Here is a 27247-nt window from a genome sequence, read left to right on the forward strand (position 1 = left end):
AGGGCCGGCAGTAGGAGACCAACACTGCCTGGCCCTGTCAATCTAGTGTAGCAGGACATGGCCAGAGGTGGGAGAACGGAACCTCTAGGAGCAGGGGCAATGCCCCCCGCCCGCAACTAGAGGCCAATTAGCATATTATAAAAGTTATATTTCTGCATAGATAAAAGTAGGAATAGGCTAGTTAGGTTCCGCTGACATTACCACATCGCCAATGTCAGCTAGTTTAATAAAGTTAATTCTGGTGACAGAAACCCTTTAATCCATTTTATACATTAAAACGTTTTAAAATAAACTGATTCTTTTCATGTGACTAGATTGTGCTATCATCTGATATAATATACTGAAATACTGTTTTTACTCCAGTGATTTACTAACATATTAGGTCCTGCTTTAGTCAGGGGCTAATAGGCAAATACACAAGGCTGATGACAACCCATCAGCCTCCTGCAGTTGCATTGCAGAAGTAAATTACTCCACCAATTGAGTCCAATGACAGCTAAATTATTATTTTACTTAATTATATAGCATCAGCATATTCCACAGTGCTGACCAGATATTGTCATCACTCACAGTGCCTCACTGGGGCTTACTATATTAATTCTAAGTTAACCCATCAGTAAGTTTTTGGAATGTTGGAAGAAACCAGAGCATCCAAAGGAAATACACAAGCTTGAAGCAAAACATACAAACTACAGGCAGATGACAATTTTTTATTTTTTTTACCTATGGCAATCACCTTGTATAACAGGTCATTATCTAACAAAGCACAAAGTTGTATCCAGCGGGTAAAATATGGATCCAACTTTGTACTTTATGTGGATTACTCTAGGTGTGAACAGACCGTGCTGGAGTGTGCAGATTTTCTTTGCCACTAGGAGCTGGACCACACCATATTATTATCCAACAGGTTGGGCTAGTATAGTTGGGGTGGTGTGGTTATACTTTAATTGTTTTAGTAAGTGTCATAAAAGTGCGTATGTTAATGTATGTATGTAATTAATGTATTTATGTGCCATTTATGGTATGTACCCTGCTGTACCTGCCCTTTAATTTCCCTTTGGGATGAAATAAAGTTTTATTGCATTGTATAATATATGATGCCCTTGGTCAGATTGAAACCCAGGAACCTAGTGATGCCAGGCAACAGTGCTAACCACCATGCTGCCCACTATACCATTTCATATGCAAGGAGCTCCTCAAAGTGGTGGCTACAGACACCTGATAAAACTTCTGCTTCCAGTAAATTATGCGGGAAAATCAGAGCTATAATCTCTATGTTACAAAAATACGTGAGGCATGATAAAGGACCTCAGGTCTACAATAGGTTTGTGACACTTAGGCCTCATGCACACGGCCGTTGTTTTGGTCCGCATCCGAGTCGCAGTTTTGGCGGCTTGGATGCGGACCAATTCACTTCAATGGGGCTGCAAAAGATGCGGACAGCAATCAGTGTGCTGTCCGCATCTGTTGCTCCGTTTCCGTGGCCCGCATAAAAAATATAACATGTCCTATTCTTGTCCGCGCTTTGAGGACAAGAATAGGTAGCTATATTAAAGGGTGTCCGTGCCGTTCCGCAAATTGCGGAACATGCACGGACGTCATCCGTGTTACGGATCGTGTGCATGTAGCCTTAGGGTAATAGCCTAATACGCCAGCAATCATGTGTTCTATGGATCACAGCTTCAGTCCCTTAGTAGGATTTAAAAAAATAATAAAATGAATAAAGATTTATTAGAAACTATTTTATTATTTATAACCAGTTCAACAAAACACTAGGCTGTCATAGGAAGTACCTACCTCTCTCAGGTATTATCTAGCTGGCTCACTGCTCTCATTGCCTGGATCGGAGTAAACGCTGATCCCGGTAGTAAACATTTTAAATGCCACAGTCAATGCTATTAATCTGTCAACTGAAGGGTACTAAGAGGTTGGGATAGCAGCCAAAGGCTTTGTAATGCCCCCAGGCCTGCCACATATGGATGCCTATTAGGCCCTGCCAAACGCATTCTGTATTTTACTGTAACTGAAATAATACACTGCAACACAGAAGTATTGTAGTGCATTATAAGGAAGATAAGCGAACATCAGGTTCAAGTCCCTTACTGGTACTTTGTAATGCATGGGAAAATAAGAAAGCCCCCTACTATAGGTTTGCGTCTCTTAGCGTCATGGACTAGCAGTCCACTGTCCCATACTTTTTAATAAAAATAATAATAAAGTTAAAGTTTTAAAGTGTTTAAAAAAAAAATGTAAAAAGTAAAATGGGACACTACAAGTAAATAGGACACTACAAGTAAATAGGAAGGAGCTGTCCACAGAAGTGAACAGGACAAAGAAGCTGTAATTACAACTGCATTGTCGACGGCAAGCAAGTACACAGTGACATTACATGCACACGAACGTTGCTTGTTTCAGTGTCCGTTCTGTTATTTTTTGCGGATAGGATGCGGACCCATTAATTTCAATGGGTCCGCAAAAAATGCGGACAGCACACAGTGTGCTGTCCGCATCAGTATGTCCGTTCCGTAGCCCCGCAAAAAAAAAAAAAAAAAATAGAACATATTCTTGTCTGTTTTAGGCATTGTTACAATGGATCCGCAAAAAAAGCGGATGGCATTGCGGACTGCAAAACACATACGGTCGTGTGCATGTAGCCTGAGGAGAACACATTGGTGATCTTATACTGATGATCAATCCTAAAGATAGGTCATCAATATAGGATAGGTGAAGAGTGGAAGTGACACTTCCATTAGAAAGATGGAGCTTTTTTTTTTTACGAACTCTGTATTCATATAAAACTAACATTTTTGGGCAGTTTTTCATTTCCCCAAATCATACATAGTGTAAACTTACAGAGGCAGCCTACAGATCCACCAGATTTATTTCCTTTGGCTCAGACTGGATAAATGTGGTGCATGGCTAGACACTTTTGTGTAACTTGATACCACCTATTAGTTGGTTTACTCTGCAACAGAATAGTGGATCAAAATATTGGTATGAAATGGTGCATCTTAAGCCATTTCGTGCTAAGCCACACTCCGAGGCAAGCAAGTTGCAGTGGATTATTATTATTTTTTCTCACTTCATAAGTATGTCTAAAATGACACGTCCTCAGAATAGGTCATCAGTATCTAATCAGTGAGGGTCCAACACCCGGAACCCCCACCGATCAGCTGTGTGAGAAGCCACTGGTGCTTGCAGTAGTGCCACTGCCTTCTCTCAGCTTTCCCGAGGCCATGTGACATCGACGTTCATCTGGTCACATGACCTAGGTGCGGCTCAGCCTCACTGAAATGAATGGGGATAAGCTGCGATACCAAGCACAGCTACTATGCAATGTAAAGTATGGCGCTGTGCTTGGTAAGCTGCAGGAAGGCCACAGCTGATTGGCGGGAGTCCTCTGGGTCCCCGGGTGTCAGATCCTCATTACTCAGATAATGATGACCTATCCTGAGGATCAAATTCAGTATCAAAACTCCTTTAAGAGGTCATTTTCATGAGCCAACCTTTTTCACATAGGAGCCAAAGATCTGGCTCTCCATTCTGTCTCAGAGTAGGGTCCAGAGCGGGGAACCAGTCTGTGACATGGATTCCTGAAAGCTTGTGAACCTTTCAGAATTTTCGATATTTCTGCATAAATTTAAACAAATATAAATAAAACTGAAACAAGGAAAACAAAAACATTCCAGCAGAAAAACCGCATTCCATCTATGAAACACTGGTGGTGGTATCATGTAGGATAGCTGGCAATCATTGATGGGAAAATTAATTCTGAATTACAACAGCAAATTGTAAAGGACAATGTCCGGACATCTGTCTGGGAGCTGAATCTCTAGAGAACGTCAGTGATAGAAGACCTCAACCCTAAGCACACAAGTCATTCTACCAAAGAATGGTTAAAGAATAAAATTAAAGTTTCGGAATGGCCAAGTTAAAAATCCTGACCTTAATCCAATAGAAATGTTGTGGAAGGACCTGAAGCAAGCAGTGTATGGGAGGAAACCCATGAACATAACACAGTTGAAGCTGTTTTGTTAGGAGGAACAGGCTAAAATGCCTGCAAGCCGATGTGCAGGACTGATCAAAAATGAGGGCTGATTCACATCTCATTTTAGCTGATCCGGCAGGTTATTCTGGCAGAGGAACAGACTGCCAGAATTCACCAGATCCAGCAATGCCAAGCACAGCCATGCACAGCTGGACACCATTGACTATAATAGTATCCAGTAGTGATCCAGCACAGCTTTTTGTCCCTACCGAATCTGCCGGAAAGCTACCAGATAACTGCCAGATGCCATTACAGTCAATAGGGTCTGGCAGTGCAAGGCTGTGTACGGCTACGCTGGATCCAGTGAGCTCTGGCAGGCTGTTCCTCTGTCGAACAGCCTGCAGGATCAGTTAAATGCAGATGTGAATCAGCCCTAAGTGGAAATGTTTACCACAAGGGGGTCAAATTATATGGAATAATTTTCCTCAAAAATGTAAATGACCAGACTTTCAGGGGCGGGACATTGCATATGGCCGCATCTTAACAGCGCTCCTCATCCAGTTCCGGTGAATCCCCTCACACTGGGGCATTTCTAGCCAATCTACCTAGCTGTTTGCTAAGAGTTTGTTGGAGTGTGCGGAGGAGACGAGGAGAGCTCCCCACTTCATTTCCCTGGGACCCAGGGTGTTGTGAAGAACACGGCCACACTGACCCGCTTGAAGACGCCATTACCTCTCTTATTTGTGGGACTACTATACCATTTATTGGTGTCTTGACTGCTTCTGGTCGCCTTACTACAACAATACTGACACCTAGTGGCGAATGTTGTTATCGCTAGTGTCTAAATAACCAAGATACTTTATTCCAGTGTTTCCCAACCAGCGTGCCTCCAGCTGTTGCAAAACTACAACTCCCAGCATGCCCAGACAGCCTTTGGCTGTGCGGGCATGCTGGGAGTTGTAGTTTTGTAACAGCTGGAGGCACGCTGGTTGGGAAACACTGCTTTATTCTACCCTACTGTCACCCCCTCTCTACCATGATGCTTATGTGAACAACCTTTTCTTGCAAATCAGGGTTGGCTATATCTACTCGCATATCTCACTTGCACATGGACAGATATCTTCATGCTCTATTTACTGGCATGGTCAAACAGTCTAACAAGCCTCCTGCAGCTCCTAACGCTACTCCTAAATTAGCCGAACACCCAAAAGACTGCCTCTGCGTATAAATCGCGACCAGCGTCAAACCCTGCTACTAAATACACCGCCACGTCTTCAACACCGGAGTCAGCGCCACCATCCCCACTACCCCAAGGATCAGAATGACCTTCCCTCAGCTACTGAGGTGACCCAGGAGGTATCACGCCTGCTACTGCCGCTTCTTGACAAGAGTTTGGAGGCGCTACACACACCAATAAATAATGGCTTCTCTCAAATCACTGTCAACACACAGAGACTGGGAGGTAGAAAACAGGATCAGCACTTGTGAAGATATCACTTCTCTTCAAACCAGTGCCACGACATGTGAAGACTGTTCCAAACAACTATTAGATCGCCTAGAAGACCTGGAAAACAAAAATTGGTGGAACAACCTACACTTTATTTACATACCAGAGTCCATCAAAGGAGCCGACTTAGGGTACTTTCACACAAGCGTTAAAGTTTTCCGATATCGAGTTCCGTCCTAAGGGCTCAATACCGGAAAAAAACGCTTCAGTTTTATCCTAAAGCATTCTGAATGAAAAGCAATCCGTTCAGTATGCATCAGGATATCTTCAGTTCAGTCCCTCTGCGGTATTTTCTCCAGTCAAAATCCGGATCTGGAATTTCAATGCATTAGTCAGATGGATCCGTTTGCATACGGATTTCCAGATCCGGCAGGCAGTATAGGAAACGGAACTGCTTGCCGGAATCCTGTAACGCAAGTTCAGCGTTCAGCTCAACATCTGCCAACCACCTACACCATGCCTCCAATAGAGTATGCCAACCACTTATGCAAAAAAAAATCCAAGACAGATCCAATAAATCTAGGCCTACCATAGCCAAATTCTTCCACTCTCTCATTAACCCTTTAACAACCAGTGCCGTACATGTACGAGCTGCGCCAGCCCAATCTACGGCAGGGTTCCGGCAGTCACTGATAGACGGACCCCTACTGTATGCGACGGCATCTGTGAAATCACCAATGCTGGCACATTAACCCCTGCACAACCGCGGTACGTGTGATGTCCGTGCAGGGAGGAAGCAGCCATCGGGTCCCCGCGGAGCTGTGACGGGGACCCAATGGCAGGGAAGGCAGCCCAATGCCTTCCTTAGGCATCGTGGTTGCCTTTAGGGAGAGCTTGTGAGATCCAGACCCCTGGATCTCACAGGATGCAGGCTGTACGTGTATTACAGTGTATAATACACGTATAGCCAATGCTTTACAATACATAAGTATTGTGATGCATTGTAAAGGGGATCAGACCAACAAAAGTCGAAGTCCCAGAGCGAGACAAAAAAAATATGGTAAAAAAAAATAAAAAAAAGTTACAAAAATAAAAGTAAAAAAATTTAAATAATAATATTCGGTATTGCCACTTACATATCGACCATCTGTATAAAAATATCACATGACCTAACCCCTTAGGTGAACACCGTCAAAAAATAAATAAAATTAAAACTGTGCTAAAAAAAATAAATATGTTTTTGTCACATTACATCACTAAAATTGCAACAACAAGTGATCAGAAAGGCGTATGCCCCCCAAAATAGTACCAATGTAAGTCACCTCATCCAGCAAAAAATTAGCCCCTACCTAAGACAATTGGACAAAAAAATAAAACTATGGCTCTCCGTCTATGGAGTCACTAAAACATGATTTTTTTTTGTTTCAAAAATGCTTTTATTGTGTTAAATGTAAAAAATAAGAAAGTTGACATATTAACATATTAGGTATTGCCGCGTTTGTAACAACCTGCTCTATAAAAATACAACATGACCAAACCCCTCGGATGAACACCGTAAAAAATAAAAATGGTGTCAAAAAAGCTATTTTTTGTCACCTTACAGCACAAAAAGTGTAATAGCAAGCGATCAAAAAGTCATACGCACCCCAAAATAGTACCAAACAGTCATCTCATCCCGCAAAAATTATATCTAAAATAAAAAAAAAACTAGGGATCTCAGAAAATGGAGACACAAACATGACATTTTTTTATTTAAAAATGCTGTTATTGTGTAAAACATAAATAAAAAAGCGTAAAAAAAAATAAAGCGTTAAAGAACAAATCTTGCAAGCTTATTGGAAAGAAGGTCCACCGGATGTCAGAGGACACAGGATTCTGATATTTTTTCACTGGCTGTCACCCACCAACACAAAGCTTGCTCAGAATAGCTTCTCTACCTCATGAAGCCAACCCCGTCTTTCTATCAATTCTGTGACTAGCTGTATGTTACTTATAGTTATGTTATACATGTTAAATATACACTATTTCAGCCTCTACACTGGCTGTATAATGAAGTTATCATTCTTTGCACAAATGTATCCACAGGACACTAACTGCTCTCATGGAATGTAGTGGGACCGAGTTCCCCAATAAAACGGAAAAGGGTCCTTACTCATATACCATGCTTTAAATCATAGTTTTTCTACAAGAGACACACTGGGCTAAATATAATCAATATTTTATCAAAGTGCCTGGATTGGCTCCTGTATTGTGGTCATGTACACTAATAAATCACGAGGAGTGGCGGTTGTTATATACAAAGGCATCCCACGTATTATTCACGAAAAAATACTTGACTCAAACACTAGATACTTATATCTGGACATAACCATATGTGCTACTAGATATTCTCTGCTAAATATCTAAGCTTTAAACAACCCTAATCCCCAATTTTTTCCTCAATTTTCCAATTGTTAGCCTCCAAACAACTTTACCCATTGATCATGGCAGATTTAAATACAACACTAGACCCATCCATGGATAGCTGCTAAGAAGCATCCAAGTGAGAAGTGGTTAGATTAAGAGCAGGTCTTGACCCGCACCATTTTCTCCTACTGCCCTGTATAGGCAACCCAAATTTTCAGCAAGAAATCCCTCCAAGTATTTTTCTCAAATGGCAGAAGGAGGTGGGGTTGAGATGGTGTCAGGGACATATTGACTTCCACTCATATACAAGTACTATCCTAAGAACTTAGGCAAAAATACACCCTCCCCTCAACCGCTTTCTTGCATTTCCTTCAAGCTTCCAGCTATGCACACAAGGTTATTAGACAAGTTAAAGGGGTTGTTCGGGCTTTTACTATTGATGATCTATCCTCAGGATAGGTCATCAATATTAGACTGGCGGAGGTCCAATACCCGGCACCCCCGCCAATCAGCTGTATGAGGAGATGGTACTCGCAGTGCGCATGCGCCGTCTCCCTTCTCCCTTCCTGTCCGCTGCTGCTGTCTATGGCCTTTGTCATAGGCATAGCAGCAGAAAGAGAGTGCATGTGCCGTCTCCTTATACAGCTGATCCGAAGGATAGCATAGTCCAATAGTAAAAGCCTGGACAACCCCTTTAATCCTCAAAATAAAGAACATCTTGCAGTATATCTCATGAATTATAGATAGCATATTTCTAGAGGCCTAATCTCCCATTATTTGATCACCATTTGACTATTCCAAACAAAAGCATGGCATGATGACTTGGTTGCAGCATTTCCCCAACCTTACTAGTAAAGCTATCATTATGGTGTATGGTCACTGATCCCTTTCGGAGATGGATTCATCATGTGTCATAAGGATTTTGTTTGTTTGCCCCATCCTATTTCCCCATCCACATTCTTATCCCCTTTTCCCATCCCCAGGCATGTGACGAATCCACTACTTTCACATAGGTCTTGGTCATTTTAACCTCTAATTCTTACCTTCTCATTATTGTATGCATTATTCCCCTGGATCTTTACATTAGATTGTACTGTTTATGTATATTTGACAGTGCCATGGGGAGTGTTCAATCACTCCCATTTGTTCTCAGCGAATACTGTTTTTGTGAAAATATCAATATTTTTTTTTTAAGTCTAACATTTTGGACTCATTTGTATGATTTCATTATCTTGATCTACTTTTGTGTGAAAATCTGATATAACTTAGGTTAAATTTGTGCAGAAATGTAGAAATTTCTGAAGCACCGCTGTATATGCCCTAATAGCTCCCAGGTACAAGTCTTCATTGGACAACCTGTTTTAGCTTTCATTAAAAATAAATGCCAGTATAGTAAAGAAGCATACCAAGCGGTTTTCATCAAACACTTCAAAGAGAATTCTGTGCTTCTTTGGAGACACCTGGAAAAGAAGTTACAAGAGAAATATATCAATATATAATGTATACAGTTCCTGAGAAAGATGAGACACTAGAATATGAACCTGTAGCCTTCAAAAACTTCAAAACATAAAAAGCTACCACAAGAATGCTAACCTAGTGCAGAAAATCCTACAGATAGTCTAGAATCTTCTGGTTCCTGCGCTGTGTACACCTTGCAGTACATGGCCATGGTCACATACACCACTCCAGTCAATGACTGGCTTCATCTGTGACATGCTGCTTGTGGCCACATCACCGCTGAAGCCGGTTATTGGCTGAAGAGGTGTATGTGACCATGTCCATGCACTGCCAGGCGTAAACAGCGGGGGGACAAGAAGATGGAAGCAGCAGGAGCAGTGCAGAGGACAGGGGAGGGGAGGGGGGACGAAGCAGGTTAGTGTAGCTCTTTGGTTTCAGGAGATATGCTGCAGGAACTTGGTAAAAAAAAAAAAAAAAAAGTCATTATTACCAGGAAATCCCTTTAACCTCCTAACAGTCCCATTGAAATTGGAAAATTCCTCCCAAAAATGTCACTTTTTTATTGTATATTTTTAATGTCTGTCTGCAGTAAAGCTTGTTGGCGCACAACCCAGAGGACATTATTGCATTTTTAACCCCTTAGTGACATAATTTAAGTCTTAAGGACCAATAATATGTTGACCCTTTGTTTTCTAGCAGTCCTAACTTTTTAGTTTTAGCACCTTTAGGATTTCACCGGCCATTTTTTACAGATTTTGATTTCAAACTACTTCGCACACATTAGGGCCCCTAAATTGCCAGGGCAGTATAACTACCCCACAAGTGACCCCATTTTGGAAAGAAGACACCCCAAGGTATTCCGTGAGGGGCATGGCGAGTTCCTAGAATTTTTTATTTTTTGTCACAAGTTAGTGGAATATGAGACTTTGTTAGAAAAAAAAAATAATAATCAAAAGAAAAAAAATCATCATTTTCCGCTAACTTGTGACAAAAAAAAAATAATTCTAGGAACTCGCCATGCCCTCATGGAATACCTTGGGGTGTCTTCTTTCCAAAATGGGGTCACTTGTGGGATAGTTATACTGCCCTGGCATTCTAGGGGCCCTAATGTGTGCAAAGTAGTTTGAAATCAAAATGTGTAAAAAATGACCTGTGAAATCCTAAAGGTGCTCTTTGGAATGTGTGCCCCTTTGCCCACCTAGGCGGCAAAAAAGTGTCACACATGTGGTATCGCCGTACTCAGGAGAAGTTGGGGAATGTATTTTGGGGTGTCATTTTACATATACCCATGCTCGGTGAGAGAAATATCTTGGCAAAAGACAACTTTTCCCATTTTTTTATACAAAGTTGGCATTTGACCAAGATATTTATCTTACCCAGCATGGGTATATGTAAAATGACACCCCAAAACACATTCCCGAACTTCTCCTGAGTACGGCGATACCACATGTGTGACACTTTTTTGCAGCCTAGATGCGCAAAGCGGCCCAAATTCCTTTTAGGAGGGCATTTTTAGACATTTGGATCCCAGACTTCTTACGCTTTCGGGCCCCTAAAATGCCAGGGCAGTATAAATACCCCACATGTGACCCCATTTTGGAAAGAAGACACCCCAAGGTATTCCGTGAGGGGCATGGCGAGTTCCTAGAATTTTTTATTTTTTGGCACAAGTTAGCAGAAATTGATTTATTTTGTTTTTTCTCACAAAGTCTCCCTTTCCGCTAACTTGGGACAAAAATTTAAATCTTTCATGGACTCAATATGCCCCTCACGGAATACCTTGGGGTGTCTTCTTTCCGAAATGGGGTCACATGTGGGGTATTTATACTGCCCTGGCATTTTAGGGGCCCGAAAGCGTGAGAAGAAGTCTGGAATATACGGTAAATGTCTAAAAAATTTTACGCATTTGGATTCCGTGAGGGGTATGGTGAGTTCATGTGAGATTTAATTTTTTGACACAAGTTAGTGAAATATGAGACTTAGTAAGAGAAAAAAAAATAAAAAATTTCCGCTAACTTTGGCCAAAAAAAAAAAAAAAGTCTGAATGGAGCCTTACAGGGGGTGATCAATGACAGGGGAGTGATCACCCCACTGTCATTGATCACCCCCCTGTAAGGCTCCATTCAGATGTCTGTATGATTTTTACGGATCCATGGATCGGATCCGCAAAACGCATACGGACGTCTGAATGGAGCCTTACAGGGGGGTGATCAATGACAGGGGGGTGATCAGGGAGTCTATATGGGTGATCACCCCCTTGTCATTGATCACCCCCCTGTAAGGCTCCATTCAGACGTCCGTATGTGTTCCGATCCATGTATCCGTAAAAATCATACGGACGTCTGAATGGAGCCTTACAGGGGGGTGATCAATGACAGGGGGGTGATCAGGGAGTCTATATGGGGTGATCACCTCCCTGTCATTGATCAACCCCTGTAAGGCTCTATTCAGACGTCCGTATGTGTTTTGCGGATCCGATCCATGTATCCGTAAAAATCATAAGGACGTCTGAATTGAGCCTTACAGGGGGGTGATCAGGGAATCTATATGGGTGATCACCTCCCTGTCATTGATCACCCCCCTGTAAGGCTCCATTCAGACGTCCGTATGTGTTTTGCGGATCCGATCCATGTATCCGTAAAAATCATACGGACATCTGAATGGAGCCTTACAGGGGGTGATCATTGACAGTGGGGCGATCAGGGAATCTATATGGGTGATCACCTCCCTGTAAGGCTCCATTCAGACGTCCGTACATGTTTTGCGGATCCGATCCATGGATCCGTAAAAATCATACGGACGTCTGAATGGAGCCTTACAGGGGGGGTGATCAATGACAGGGGGGTGATCAGGGAGTCTATATGGGGTGATCATGGGTGATCAGGGGTTCATAAGGGTTTAATAAGTGACAGAGGGGGGGGGGGGTGTAGTGTAGTGTAGTGGCGTTTTGCGGTACTTTACACAGCTACCCTGTGTCCTCTGGTGGTCGATCCAAACAAAAGGGACCACCAGAGGACCAGGTAGCAGGTATATTAGACGCTGTTATCAAAACAGCGTCTAATATACCTGTTAGGGGTTAAAAAAAAAAAAAAATCACATCTCCAGCCTGCCAGCGAACGATCGCCGCTGGCAGGCTGGAGATCCACTCGCTTACCTTCCGTTCCTGTGAACGCGCGCGCCTGTGAGCGTGCGTACACAGGAAATCACGGCTCTCGCGAGATGACGCATATATGCGTGACTCTGCGCAGAGCTGCCACCTCCGGAACGCGAATCTGCGTTAGGCGGTCCGGAGGTGGTTAAAGGGGTTGTCTCATCATAGACAATCGGGGCATATCGCACCTATATTGAGAACGGAGCCCTGCAAGCTGGTGGCGGGAGGACTCCGGTCCAGCCACTACCAAGCCGGCTCCCCATAGAAGTGAATGGGAGCGTACCGCGCATGAGCGGCCCACACTCCTATTAATTTCTATGGGGCCGACAGAAAAAGCCGAGCCAGCGATCTGCTATTTCGCCGGCCCCATAGATAATGAATGAAGGGCGGCTGCGCATGCGCAGTGCGCCCTCCTTCACTTGCGGGGTTCCGTTCTCGATATAGACAATGGGGGCATATCCTAGCAATATGCCCCCATTGTCCATGATAACACAACCCCTTTAAGTACTTTTACCACTGCCAGAGCTCAGCTCGGGCGAAACAGGTAGTTAAGCCCCTATTACACTGCCAGATATTAGGCCAATTAGTGGGAACAGGAATGCTCATTCCTTATATCTGGCCAGTATATTCGTGCCGCTGCTCAGCTGATAAACAAGGAATCACTCGTTTGTTGGCTGATTTGCATATTTTGCCAGGATGAAATATGTACAATTATCGGCAGCATATCTCCCTGTGTTACCAGGGATAGGCTAGCAATAATCAGTAAGACTAAATGAAGGAGGAATGACTGTGGTAGTGATCATTCCTTCCCATTCACTTTGCGTCGGCTTGTGTAATTAGCTGATGCAAAGGAGTGCTAGAACTTTTTTATTTTTTTTGCGGCCCATTGATATAGAGTAGAGTAATGTGACCCTCAGACCCAAAAAGGTTGTGCACCCCTGCACTTTATGCTAGAGGTAGCACAGGTTTTTATACCTTCTGACATTTGGTTAAGATAGCAAAGTGCCACAGCAAAAGTAGAAGGCAAAGACGACATGCTTTTCATATGTTCAACACAACTGAATACTTACTCTGAGCAATATTTCCTCATTCCATTTTGGATTAAGGCTCTAAAACAAATAAGGAATAAGATATCAATCATAAAAACGCTGTGTTGAAAAATGGACTTTAAATCAAGCTTTTTATTTACGAGAACCACACCTAGTTCAAAACTCTGAGACATTCTAATTTTTCACTGAAAGCGACTGTACAGTCGAGCAGATATGTTGGATATGCTATCATATGATGATCTTGTGAGAGAAGCATGTATCTCTTTGGATGGAATGTGCAAGTGTATAAAAGGACAATTTTCCACGCTAGAAATATAATGTCAGAGTATGACTCTTCAATTTCTCTAGTAAGATTTGACTGTTGTAACTGGATGTAAGGTCAGCAATATCCAGCAGGGTAAAGATGGTGATGTCACTCACAATGGTCTGCCTAGCCACTCCACTTCAATGTAAAACAAGAAAAGAGGCGCCATCGGGCACAGAGGCTAGGCGAGTATTAACAGTACTGTCCATGATTAGAGTACAGCACCTGTCCATGGACTGTATAAGGCACTGCTCCTCAGCCCCATTGTAGTCAATATGGCTGAGCTGCAGAATCCCACAAAACCTGTAGATGTGTGGTGTTGTTTTTCAAATAAAGCAACAATGCTTTCCTACTCCTGAACAACCCTCTTAAAATCATTTTTCTTTCCCCTCATTAGTACTGTTACCCACTCAAGGTACTGAGATCTCAAGCCCTAAAATGAAGAAAATACAGTAGATAGCTGCGTATGCAAAGGCACTTTCCATTATACTGTGGGGAAGGTACATAAATAACCCACAAGTTTGGAGTAAAACATTTTTAATTGCTATTTTTATGTTTTTTTGAAAGAGGAACAGAGAAATTGCAGCACTCACCATATATATTTTTTTCCCTCTTGCAGCTTTATTCCAGGTTAAAATCACAGCAGATGCGTGTCACTGCACAGAAGCACAAGACAACAGCCATTTCGTGCTAAACAGCGCTTTAGCGCGAAACTGCTTTTGCCTTACGCTTTTGTGCAGTGACCCGCATCTGCTGTTATTTTAACCTGGAATAAAGCTGCAAGTGGGAAAAAATATATATGGTGAGTGCCGCTATTTCTCTGTTCCTCTTTCTTTTTTAATAACTAGTATTAATGTTTTAAAGGGGCATCCGTCAGCAGATTTGTACCTATGAAACTGGCTGACCTGTTACTTGTGCACCTGGCAGCTGAAAGCATCTATGTTGGTCTCCTGTTCATATGTACCCGCATTACTTAGAATGATGAAGATTACTCATACCGGTAATTGGATTTTCCGTATAGCCTCCACAATGGCACTAAGCAGGAGGGTACCCCACCTCCCAGGGACAGGACACAACATAGAGAACAAAGTTTAAAAGCCTCCTCCCCTTCTCCAGTAAATACATAAGAACTCAGGATGATGCTGAAGAAAACAAGACTTATTTTGGGAGAGAAACATTTTTTTTTTATTCATTAGCACATAACATAATCGAAAAGTATCAAGGTGGGGGGGGGGGGGGGAAAAAAAAAAAAAAAAAAAAAAAAAAAAAAAAAAAAAAAAAACTGTGCCGTTGTGGAGGCTATATGGAAAATCCAATTACCGGTAAGAGTAATCTTAATCTTTTCCGTACACCTCCCCAAATGCACTAAGCAGGAGGATTAACAAAGAAATCAGGCTAAGGAGGGACTACTCCAGACAGAACATTTCGTCCGAGGAACAAGTCCCTGTTAGACTGTACATCTAGCCTATAGGGATTAAAAAAAGTTGATGGACTAGACCAGGTTGCTGCCTGGCAGATTTGAGACAAAGAAGCTGAGGCATTTTCTGCCCTAAGAGGCCGACACTGCTCTTGTGGAATGGGCTTTTAATTCACTTGGTGGAGAGAGCCCATTTTCTTTATATGCCATGCTTTGCTGTCATTTTAATCCAGCGAGCGATGGTAGCTTTAGAGGCTGCCTGTCCCTTATTTTGTCCTGCGTACTGAACCAGAAAACGGTCTGTTTTCCTTAGTTCTTTCGTAGAATCTAGATAAGACAGCACACATCTACGCACATCCAAATGATGAAACTTCGCTTCCTTAGATGATTTTGCTTGGGCGCAGAATGTAGGCAACGAGATTTCCTGTTGACAGTGAAATTTCGAGAACACTTTTGGTAAGAAAGAAGGCTCGTGTCTTAGCACTATTCTGTCTTCCAAAATATTAAGATATGGAGGCATACAGGACAAGGCTTAAATTTCTCTGATTCTCCTAGCCGAGCTGATGGCTATAAGAAAGGCTGTTTTTAGAGTCAGAGAGATTTCGTCAAGGGGCTCAAATAGATGATGCATTAAGACAGAAAGGACCAGGTTAAGATCCCAGGGAGGGATCGTAGATCTATGAACAGGATGCAGTCTACTTGCCCCCATAAGGAACCTGTTGACCAAATCAAACCTGGCCAACCTGACCTCCATAAAGGCACTAAGAGCAGCTATCTGGACCTTAATGGTTCTAACTCGGAGTCCTTTGTCAAGACCTTTTTGCAAAAAGTTTAAAATTAACTTAGTATCAGGTGATAAAGTAGGATTCCAGGAGTCCTTGGAAAATTGGAGAAAGGTCTTCCAAGTCCTAAGATAGATGTTGGATTTGACCGGTTTTCTGCTGGAAAGAAGAGTATTGATGACTGAATCTGCTCACCCTTTTTGATTACAGAATGGACCGTTCAAATTTCAGGCAGTGAGCTTTAACTGGATGATTGTTGGGTGCCAGGCCGGTATTTGCAGCAGAAGGTCTGGGATCTGAGGAAGAATCCAGTACCTCTTTCTGGAAAGACTCAGAAGTAGGGGAAACCATGCCCTTTTTGGCCAAAATGGGGCAATCAGGATTACGTGAACATTCTTCTACCATCTTTGTCAGGACTTTGGGGATCAACTGGATTGGTGGGAAGGCATATAGAAGATATGGCGGCCAATGGCCTGAAAAGGCATCCACTCTCGTTGGGTTGTCCTTGAATGAGAGGGAATAAAAAAAGAGATCTGTTTGTTTGTTTTTCTGAGACAAACGAGAAGCGAAAAGATCCACCTTCGGATGTCCCCATTTGCTGCAATTTTTAAAAAAAGATGATCTCTTGAGGCTCCACTCTCCTGGGAATTACCTCCTCCAGCTCAGGAAGTCTGCTAGAATGTTCTCTTCTCCTCTTAGATGGACTGAGGAGATTGACTATGTGCGTCTCGGCCCAGAGAAAAATCTGGGATGCAATCTGGCATAGAGTCCTGCTTCTCGTGCCCCCCTGCTTGTTTAGATCTACAACAGTAGTGCTGTTGTCTGAGAGGATCTTGACATTCTGAAGGTGAATAACTGGTAAAAAGGCCCGTATAGGCAAAAATACTGCCAGTAGCTCCTTTGTGTTTGAGGATAATGGGAGAATGTCTGGGTCCCATGTTCCCTGTACTAGTTGCTCTTTGCAGTGGGCCCCCAACCTGACCTGCTTGCGTCCGTTGTTATGACCACCTGATTTGTGGTCCGCCAAGGAACTCCCTGGTTCAGGTTCGACTTGTTCAGCCACCAATATAGGGAGCTTTTGACTTTCGGGGAGATGGTCACAGACCTGTCCAGTGACAGTGAAATTCTGTTCTAATGTTTCAGGAGAAAATTCTGCAAGGGTCTTCCGTGGAACTGAGCCCACTTGACTGCCGGAATTGTTAGTCATAAGCCAGAATTTTCAGGATCCTCCTGAAGGAAACCTTTTTGAGCTGCTGAAAAGCTGAGCTCTTTGAAATGAGTTTATTCTTTGATTCTGGAAGAAAGGAGATCATTTGATAGGAATCCATCTGTATCCCCAAAAATACCTTTACTCTGGTGGGTATTAGATACGATTTTTCCAAATTCATCTTCCAGCCCAGAGACTGGGAGGACATTTAGAACAGTCCTCAGATGATCTTGCAGAAGTATCGGAGGATGCTGAAATGAGGAAATAGTCTAGGTATGGGATAAAAATTATCTCCTTCTGATGAAAAGAACTTGATATCTCCGCTACCATTTTTGTAAATACCCTGGGAGCTGATGCTAGGCCGAAAGGTAGAACTTGAAACTGTAGATGTAGAAGGTGATCTTCCAAGAATACTGTGAATCGTAGATATTTCTGATGTTTTTGATAAATTGGTACATGGTAATAGGCGTCTGCCACGTCGAGCGTTACCATGTAGCAATCCCGTGTTAACAAATTGATTGTTAATTTCACAGTCTCCATCTTGAATTTTTTGTATTGGATGAACCTGTTGAGATATTTTAGGTTGATAATAGCTCTGAAGGAGGCATTCAGGTTTTTTTTTACTAGGAATATTGGGGATTAGAAGCCTGTGCCTATCTGGTCTTCTGGGACTGGAATAACCGTTTCTTTCTGTAACAAGAGGAGAATCTGAGATTATAAGAGATGGTGATCTACTCTTAGTTTCTTTTTTTTTTACGAACCTCTCTGGAGGGGGGAGAGAAATATTCTAGCTTGTATCCCTGATTGATTATATCCAGAATCCAAGGGGAGTTTGAGATTGCTTCCCATGCCATGCTGAACTTTTTTAGTCTCCTCCCCCACAGGATCTCTGGCATCATAAACTTGACTGCTTAGAAGATTTGTCATGGTTAAAGAGGAATCCTCTACCTTTTGATGGCTGCCATGAACCTGAGCCAACCTTTTTTCTCTGTTCTTCGCTCCCCCTTTTTTGGTTTTGAAATGACTGCCGCTGCTGGATGAACTTGGTCTCAGTCGGGAACCCTTTCTTCCCATCGGTAGCTTTTTCCAGAATGTCATCTAAAACTGAACCAAAAAGTCTGTATCCTTCACAGGGAATACCACAAAGTCTATTTTTGGAAGCAGTATCCCCTGTCCTGGATCTTAGCCAAACAGACCTCCTTGCCGTATTTGAAATAGTCAGCTACAAAATTTGAAGCTTGTTTCAAAATTGGCAGAGAAGATAAAATGTCTTCTCTAGGGGTGCCTGAGACCAAATGTTCCTCCAGCTGCGAAAACCACAAGGATAAGGACCTAGCTGTGCAAGTAGCTGCAATGCTTGGTCTTAAGATAGCGGTATTAGATTCCCAGGATCTTTTTAGAACAGATTCACATTTTTTATCTATAGTGTCTTTTAAGAGCCCCATGTCTTCAAATGGCAGGGATGCTTTTTTTTTTGGAAATTCTGGCTATTGGCACATCTACCTTGGGAGTCTAATCCCAGTGGGCTGAATCCTCCTTGTTAAAGGGATATTTCCTTTTAAATACTTTAGGTGTACCAGCCCTTTTATTAGGATCCTTCCACTCTTCAGAAATAGTTTTTCCGGTCCATAACATTAAAAAAAACGTATTTTCTTCCTATCTCCTAGACCCTTGAATATCTGATCTTGAACGGACTGGATCCCTCTTGACTCCTCAATGTTTAAAGTGGATCTCTTTAGAAGAGAGTCTGTTTCATCTATTGAACACAGGGGTCTGCCTGCTTCATCCTCAGAGGAAGAGGCTACCTCCAGGTCCCAATCCATCTGGGGTTTATATATTAGATCTGGAGGTGGAGGGTTTCTGGGGTAGGGAGGCTTTTTTTGCCTCAACGGCCGAGCTGACTTCTGCTCTAATGATGGTTCTCAGATTATCCACCAAAGAAGAGGCCTCTTCAGACATAAACTTGTCTGTACATTTCTAGCATATAGGTCTCTTACTGTGACCTGCCAACTGCTTTTTGCAGATAGCACATTTCTTTTTCTGCGCAGTTTCCCCACTCCGTCCGGAATCTCTGCTCTGAAAGCACAGAAAACAACTCCTAGCTAAGGAGTAGGAAATGAGTGGGAAACCTCCACCAGTGAACCAAAACAGTGGCACAAATGTGAAGATAGAAATATAATTCTCTCCCAAGAGGAGGCTTACCGGGCTGATGGCCTTAGGGGTATCGGACAGCTTCTCCATGGGGAGCGACATAGTGAGTGTCTAATCCGGAACGCCAAAATGCTCTGTACGGCGTCCGGATCTCCATATTGTCTTCTTAACTACTTCCGCTAGTTCTCTACCTCATCCCAAAGGACAGGAAACAACTGGAGAAGGTAAAGGGGAGGAGGCTTTTAAACTTTGTTCTCTATGTTGTTTCCTGTCCCTGGGAGGCTCCCTGGGAGGCTCTAGGAGCAATGGGGGCATCACTGTCCTAGAATCTCTGCAACTCCCGCACTTCGATGGACAGGGTCAGGCAGTGAAAACATCATCAAACCTGGCCCAGTCAATCAAAGTGGAGAGTGCACAGCAGTTTCAGAGGAGTAACAGCAACTCCCCCTTTGCTTCTAGAGGCTCATTTGCATAATAATCAACAATCTTTAGCAGCAATGCGGGCACATATATGAACCCTCAGTTGCCAGGCGCACATGCAACAGGTCAGCCAGTTTCATAGGGACAAATCTGCTGATAGATGTCCTTTAAGTACCAAATTAGAAACAATTTAAAATATTAAATAACTTACCTTTTTAACAGTTTTTGTTTGGATACTTGTCAATATTCCATTTGTTGGATCATAAATAGTTAGTTTCACATAAGGATCACTGAAACAAAGTGATAAAAGTATTGTTATAGACAGTATACACACTGGCAGAAATAATGGGATATCATATGGTTAAGACTGGATACGTATATACACTCAACAGTAAAATTGCAATACTAAAAGGAAAAGTCTTGCAAATGGCAAAAAAAATTGAAACAAAATGTTCAAAACATCTCCATTTATGCAGCACTGAGAATGTGCACCAGACGCAGAACTGCATGCACTTACTGCATATGCATTGGCTACATGCAGCCCACCTATCAATGAGGTTATTAAAGGGGTTTTCTGACTTTTTTTTCATACTGATGACCCATCCTCAGCATACATCATCAGTGTCTGATTGGAGGGGGTCCGACACCTGGGAACCCACCAATCAACTGTTCAAAGAGACAGCAGAGTTGCCTCTTCACAGCTTACCAAGCACAGCGCCGTACTTGGTATCGCAGCTAAGAATTATTCACTTGAATGGGACTGAGCAGCGCCTAGGCCTCGTGACCGATGAATGGGATGTCACTGGCCTAGGGTAAGCCATGAGAAGGCAGTGGCGCTCACAAGAGTGCTGTGGTCTTCTAAAACAGCTGATCTGAGGACTGATCAGATACTGACTGCCTATCCAAAGAATAGGTCATCAGTATAAAAAAAATGAAATAAAAATCATAAAACCACTTGGGAAGGCAAATCATCATCATCAAGATCCACCGCTGGCAGCTCCCTTTGCAATTGCCAACCAATGATGTCTTAGACGTGCTTGATGGAAGATACGTTCATAGACGCTGCAGGCTATGGTTCCACTTTTAGGGCAAGCAGGCTGCTCACAGTAGCATGAGCAACATGAAGCCTGGCACTTTCCTGTGAAAAAAAAACGGCTCCTGTGACACTTTGGAGAAGCGGCTGTACCACTGGTTCCAAGACAAAAATCAACGTAACAACAAGCTGTTAGTGCACCTGAAATGAAGAGGGGTCTGGCTTCTGTACATTATGCCACCCCACACCATAATCCCAGGAGTAGCATTTGTGTGATGTTCCCTTCTGAAGGTCTCTTCATTGCATTGCCCATGTGGTGCCCAGACCCATCCCCGGCTATCATTCCATCTGAGAAATATGTGGGACACCTCGAAGAAGAGGGTAGACCTCCACTCCAGCCTCCATTGCCACCTTGTTTTGCATCATGCAAAAAATGTAAATCGTCATCTACAAGCCTCCAGCGCACCTACCTAATTGGTTGCATTGAAGTTTAGTTTTCAAAAGCAGATGTTTAACTTTTTTTTTTACAAGCCTTTGAATCCAGAGGAATAGTCTGCAGAGTGTGTTGCAGCTAATTGGAAAAAAGCAGCTTTACAAGCAAACAGTCGAGTGAATGTGGGAGCAGACAAGCGTGTTTTCATGTATTTAGCCTGAGGTGTGTGACTTGAGATTCTGGGACTTCAGAAGGAAATCAACTGCATTTATTCATTTGTTTATCTGTTTAATTGCATTTGAATAATTTACCATTTTTTATTTGTGTAATCAGTTAGTAATTATCTGCTCTATAATTAAGGCTACATTCACACAATGGGGGGAAAAAAATGGGCATTAAAACCTACACAGACAGTTTTTCATCACCATTTGCCAGCAATTTTCTGGCAGTTTTTAATGACCATTAAAAAAAAAAAAAAAAAAAAAAAAAGTAATGAATTTAATTGGCTTTTTTTCATTTTTTATTCCACCCTTTGTATACATAATGTCCCATATAGTGCCCCTTGGACATGAAATCCCCCACAAAGTGCCCCCAGTATGATTAACTCCCCCAATAGTGCCCCCCAGTATTATCAATGTTCTCATTATTGCTCCCCAGTATTATTAAAGAGGTTCTCCGGGCTTTTTATATTGATGACCTATTCTCAGGATAGGTCATCAATTTCAGATAGGCAGGGGTCTGACACTCGGCACCCCTGCCGATTGGCTGTATGAGGAGACTGTGCCCTTCTCACTCTTCCTGATCTGCTGCTGCTTTGCCATACACATAGCAGCAGGAAAAAACGGGAGAATGCAAGTGCACACCGCGCGCGCCATCTCCTCATACAGCAGATTGGCAGGGGTGCCAGATGTCAGACCTTTGCCGATCTGATATTGATGACTTATCCTGAAAATAGGCCATCAATACTAAAAGCCTAGAGAAACCCTTTAATGCCCTATTAGTGCTCCCTAGAATAATCTAAGCCCCATTTTGTGGCCCAAAGTATTATTAATGCTCCCTTTTATGTTTTTTTTTATTCCCCCTTGGTAGCCCCCAGTATTACGAATACCCCCTTAGTGGCCCACAGTATTTAGCAGCTTTAGTACTTCCCCACTTTGACTCCAAATTCTGCTTGTGTAAAAAATAAAAAAAATAAAAAATAAAAAATACCTCATCCAATTGCACGCACAGGGACAGTCACTCCACTGCATGCAGCAGGAACACGTCTGCGCTCCCAGCGTGATGACATCATGACACCGGGAACATCAGGTTCTACTGCATCTAGTGAATAGCAAGTGTCCCTGCACAAGCAAGTGGATGAGTATAATCGTTATGATCTTTAATTTAACTCCTAAAAGGCCAAGCGTACGTGTTTTTAAAGACAGGTGCACTCATGTCTAAATGGCCGTTAGAAATGGTCCCACTGATTTCAATTAGGTCTGTCTGGCCGTGAAAATGGCCCAAAATAAGATATGTCCTGACAGTAGTTATTCAACAGCCATGTGAATAGTCCTACTGACTTCAATTAGTTCTAAAAACTAACATGTGACGGCTAGTCGGGTGAATGTAGACTTACAATACGGTCCAGTGCACATTTTGTGCAATGTATGCACTTGAACAGCCATTTGAGGGTGCATACTGCTGTGCATAATGTGTGCACAAACCACGTTTGGAAGACCGGATTCCATACGATCGAACTATAGGATTAAGATGCCTTGATAATACGGGATGGAGTTTACACTGAGCAGACACTCACTGGTAAATGTGGAAGAGGACGATAGTATGGAGGTGCTGGAAAGTGAGGTAGCTAGCTGGCTAACAGTTAGAAGCCACGGTAGAGGGGAGAGTGTCAGGGAGGCTAGCCCTGATCTGACGCACACTAACAAGTCTGCCATGTTAACAGATGAAGGGGATGCCAGTTCAGGGCTAGCATGGACAGTCCCCTCCTTTAAGGAACTGACATTTCCCTAAGAGGGCAGGGCAGGCCAGATAGGTGCAGGTAGTAGGCTGTCACAAAGACCAGGATTACCAAATGGTGTCTTGTCTTCCTAGTGCTGGAGTTCAACATATCACGTCTCAGGTTGATAGATTACTGGGAGGGGCTGTTGATGGGAGGGGAACGTTGGCACCAGTGACAAAGTTAGAGGTAGGTGGAAAGTCCTTCAAATGTATCTCAGGGATTTAGGTCGCAACCTCAGGGCAAGGACATCAAATGTACTGCTTGTACCATGAGCCATACATGTGGCAGCGGGAGATTAGGTGACTCAAGAACTGGTGTAGGAAAGAGGGGTGAAGAACTGTATGACTTTGCCGTCAGCTACAGGCTCTATTGTCACGATGGGCTGCACCTCAATGGGGAACGTACCGGAAGGGGCTGACTGGCAACTTTTGGCCCAGGGGGCAAGTAACACCCAGAGGCCCACTGAGCCCCCCTCCTGCTTTCCCATTTCCCCTGCCTCCTCTTGAACCCCCCCCCCCCCTTGCCACTTTCGTCAGCCATGTAAATTACAACACAGGAAAACAGGAAAACAAAATAAACTATGTATGCTCCAATATATCGGCCGCCGAAACACATCAGCCCGAAAATTGAATTTTTGGTATAATGCCGAAAGTGTCATTTTCTGGGTGATACAGTGTTGCATCCGTGTATTCTCTCCACCCCGCTGGGCGCTGCTCTGTGTCCCCCCCCATTACACTTGATGACTTTTGCAGAAGAAACTGTACATTGTGTGGCACGGTATATGCTATATGTGTATAACAAACATATTTCATATGAAAACTTACAGTTACTTGGCTTGGCCCTTGGGAATCTCGGACACCTCCACACTTTGGCCGGGAGCTCGGCGGAGCTGATGTGTTTTATCCTAATGAGAAAAATTTCATAATAAGGATTTGGAGAAGGGGCAGAGGGATAGCAGAGCAGGGAGAGGCTGACGCTGCTACTAGGGGGCTCATACCATGGGGGAGTAATAAAGCCCACCGTAATGCCCCCCCCCCCCCCAGTAGAAATAATTCTCCTTATAATAGTGCAAAAAATACCCCCTTGTAATGTCCCCAATTGAGCTAATATCCCCATAGTGCCCCCTATAATGTGCCAGTAGCCAGATAGGAACCCCCCCCTATAATGTGCCAGTGGCCAGATAGGAACCTCCCTATAATGTGCCAGTAGCCAGATAGGAACCCCCCCCTATAATGTGCCAGTAGCCAGATAGGAACCCCCCCTATAATGTGCCAGTAGCCAGATAGGAACCCCCCCTATAATGTGCCAGTAGCCAGATAGGAACCCCCCTATAATGTGCCAGTAGCCAGATAGGAACCCCCCCTATAATGTGCCAGTAGCCAGATAGGAACCCCCCCCTATAATGTGCCAGTAGCCAGATAGGAACCCCCCCCTATAATGTGCCAGTAGCCAGATAGGAACCCCCCCCTATAATGTGCCAGTAGCCAGATAGGAACCCCCCCTATAATGTGCCAGTACAGTAGCCAGATAGGGGCCCTATCAGTGACAGAAATGACAACAAAAAAAATAATAAAATAGTCTCAGTCAGACTTATACTTACCGCACCTTCACTGAATCACCCCCGTCCCGCCTCCAGTTCTGCTGATGTCTTTACAGCAGCGCAGCGGCTTAGTCAGGCGGACGCGATGACGTCATCGCGCCGCCTGCGCCGGTCCGGAGGCCTCTCTGGTAGGCTGCCGGCAGCACACCTCCCCTTCTCCCTCCGCAGCAGTAGGTAAGTAGTATCAGTAACAGCGACGGCGGGGGCAGTGCCCTTAGTGACTGACAGTCTGATTCAGGGCCGGCCCCCCTGCCCAGTCCGCCCCTGCGTACAGGTGGACTGGGGGAGAAGATGGCTAGAGGGTTGGAGGAGTGCTTAAACTAAGGACTGGAAGGAGGGCAAGAAGATGCAGGGGGACCTGGGGCTAAGAAATGGAACTGGAGATGAAATTGAGGGAGGGTGAGAACAGATAAGGAAAAGTCTAAAATAAAAATAAAATAACCAAAAACTTTTAACTACATGTATACTAGAGTGAACTAATTGGTGAACTGGAATTAGTGATGCGTGAGGAGGACATAATGGGGAATGACTGAGACATGGCTGGATGATTATGACTGGGCAGTTAACGTACAGGGTTACAGTCTGTTTAGAAAACATTGTAAAAACCGAACAGGGGAAAGGGGTTTGCCTTTATGTAAAATCCATGAAGATATAAGTGATAAATGAACATGCGAGTATAAACACTGTGGGTATAAATACATGGACATAAAAAAAAAAAAAAAAAAAAAACAATAGGAGTTTGTTATAACTTTTTCACAGAAAATCTACTACTAAAGTGGAGTGACATGTGCAGATATTTCGCAGATTATCAGGAACGAGCGTCTTTGCGAACACTGGTTCTCGACAATCTGCCTGTCTAAAGGTGCAGCCAATCACCCAATGAACGAGTGCATGCAGGCACATAAATGATAGCAATCCCTCGTCCTCATAGTGTGGAGGTGATTGCTGCATGTGCCTGAACAGCTGGATGGCGCTCTTTGGATCAGGCATTGACTGAAGCTGCCTGAAGGCTCACTGGCCACATTAACTATAATGCGGACCGGAAAAATCCAGTTGCAACCCAGCAGATATGCTGAGAACTGGCCGGACAAGTAATGCTGCAAGGAGACGGCGGGCATACAGGCAAAGTCCAGCCATGCCGGAGCCAGATAGCACCAGCAGGTTGTTTCCGCTGGAACAGCCTGCTGGATCTTTGAACACTAGTGTGAAACTAGCCTTAGAGAAATACAGTGAGGAACATAAGTATTTGAACACCCTGCGATTTTGCAAGTTCTTCCACTTAGAAATCATGGAGGGGTCTGAAATTCACATTGTAGGTGCATTCCCACTCTTGAGACAGAATAAAAATAATAATAAAAAACAAAGGAAATCACATTTTATGATTTTTAAAGAATGTATTTGTCTTGCACTGCTGAACATAAGTATTTGAACACCTGAGAAACAGCAGGAATTCTGGCTCTCAAAGACCTGTTACTGTGCCTTTAAAAAGTCCACCTCTACTCCACTCATTAATCTAACTTAGTAGCACCTGTCTGAGCTCATTAAAGACCCCTGTCCACCCCAACTTTCCATCAGATGCCAACTACTACCTAGGGTGACCACGTGTCCCGGATTGCCCGGGACAGTCCCGCATTTGGAGAGTCTGTCCCGGGTCCCGGTCACCCTCATTCCGGGACAATTTAGTGTCCCGGAATGACCTGAGCCACAGCCGCCGACCTCTGCTAATTGCTCTGAGGCTCCAGGACCACCACACATTACAGTCCAATCATCACCTACCCGGACAGAAACCTTCGGGCGGTGAGGTGATCCGCTTCCCAGCGTGACGTCACTTCACGGCGCCACTAGCCTAGGTCGCCGGCTGATGACGTCAGGACTCTGAGTCTGAGAGGAGATGAAGCTGCGGGTAGGCGGCGCAGTGATGTGAGCAGTGAGCTGTGCTGAGGTAACTGGCTGGCGGGATGATGATGACATACGTTCTTAACTTCTTATGTATGCCGGTCACGTTTCACTCTACTATCCATTCATGTTGTGATAGATATTAGGGGTATAGGGATGAGCCATAGATTACAATTACAAGTGGAGTGGAGGTTTATGGAAGTGATTGTATTATATACTACTAGCAGGAGACACTTTATAGTATATTGTCTGCTCTGTATTACTGGGCTGCAGTGAAAGGGAAAACCAAACTTTTCCCCAAACTAGTAAAAACTTGCGAAAAAAATATCCCCCTTTCCTGGATAAGGCTATGTTCACACCTAGTATAACCTGTGACCAGCAGAGCGGACCGCACATGTGATCAGAACTTTACCACGCTGCCATTCACTGAAAACGGAAGGTACTCCATATGCCTTCTGTTTTTCTGTTCTGTTCAAAGATAAAACATGTCCTATTATTGTCTGCAT

At 43.5% G+C, this 27247-nt stretch overlaps 1 protein-coding gene across 2 annotated transcripts in view; it reads right to left on the minus strand.

The window, feature by feature from the left end:
* The window catches only part of NEDD4 (NEDD4 E3 ubiquitin protein ligase), a 184572-nt gene that overhangs the window by 119073 nt on the left and 38252 nt on the right, over window positions 1-27247 (minus strand). For both annotated transcript variants that reach the window (XM_044279683.1, XM_044279682.1), the window contains exons 3-5: window positions 19992-20070; window positions 13521-13559; window positions 9248-9301 (exon numbers count right to left, since the gene is read on the minus strand). Coding sequence is in view for 1 of the 2 variants with exons in the window: in XM_044279682.1 (XP_044135617.1) it covers window positions 9248-9301; window positions 13521-13559; window positions 19992-20070 (172 nt within the window). In the remaining variant the exon portion in view is untranslated. The remainder of the gene's footprint in view (window positions 1-9247; window positions 9302-13520; window positions 13560-19991; window positions 20071-27247) is intronic.

This window comes from Bufo gargarizans, chromosome 2 (genome assembly GCF_014858855.1).
Source record: "Bufo gargarizans isolate SCDJY-AF-19 chromosome 2, ASM1485885v1, whole genome shotgun sequence".
NCBI classification, from domain to species: domain Eukaryota; kingdom Metazoa; phylum Chordata; class Amphibia; order Anura; family Bufonidae; genus Bufo; species Bufo gargarizans.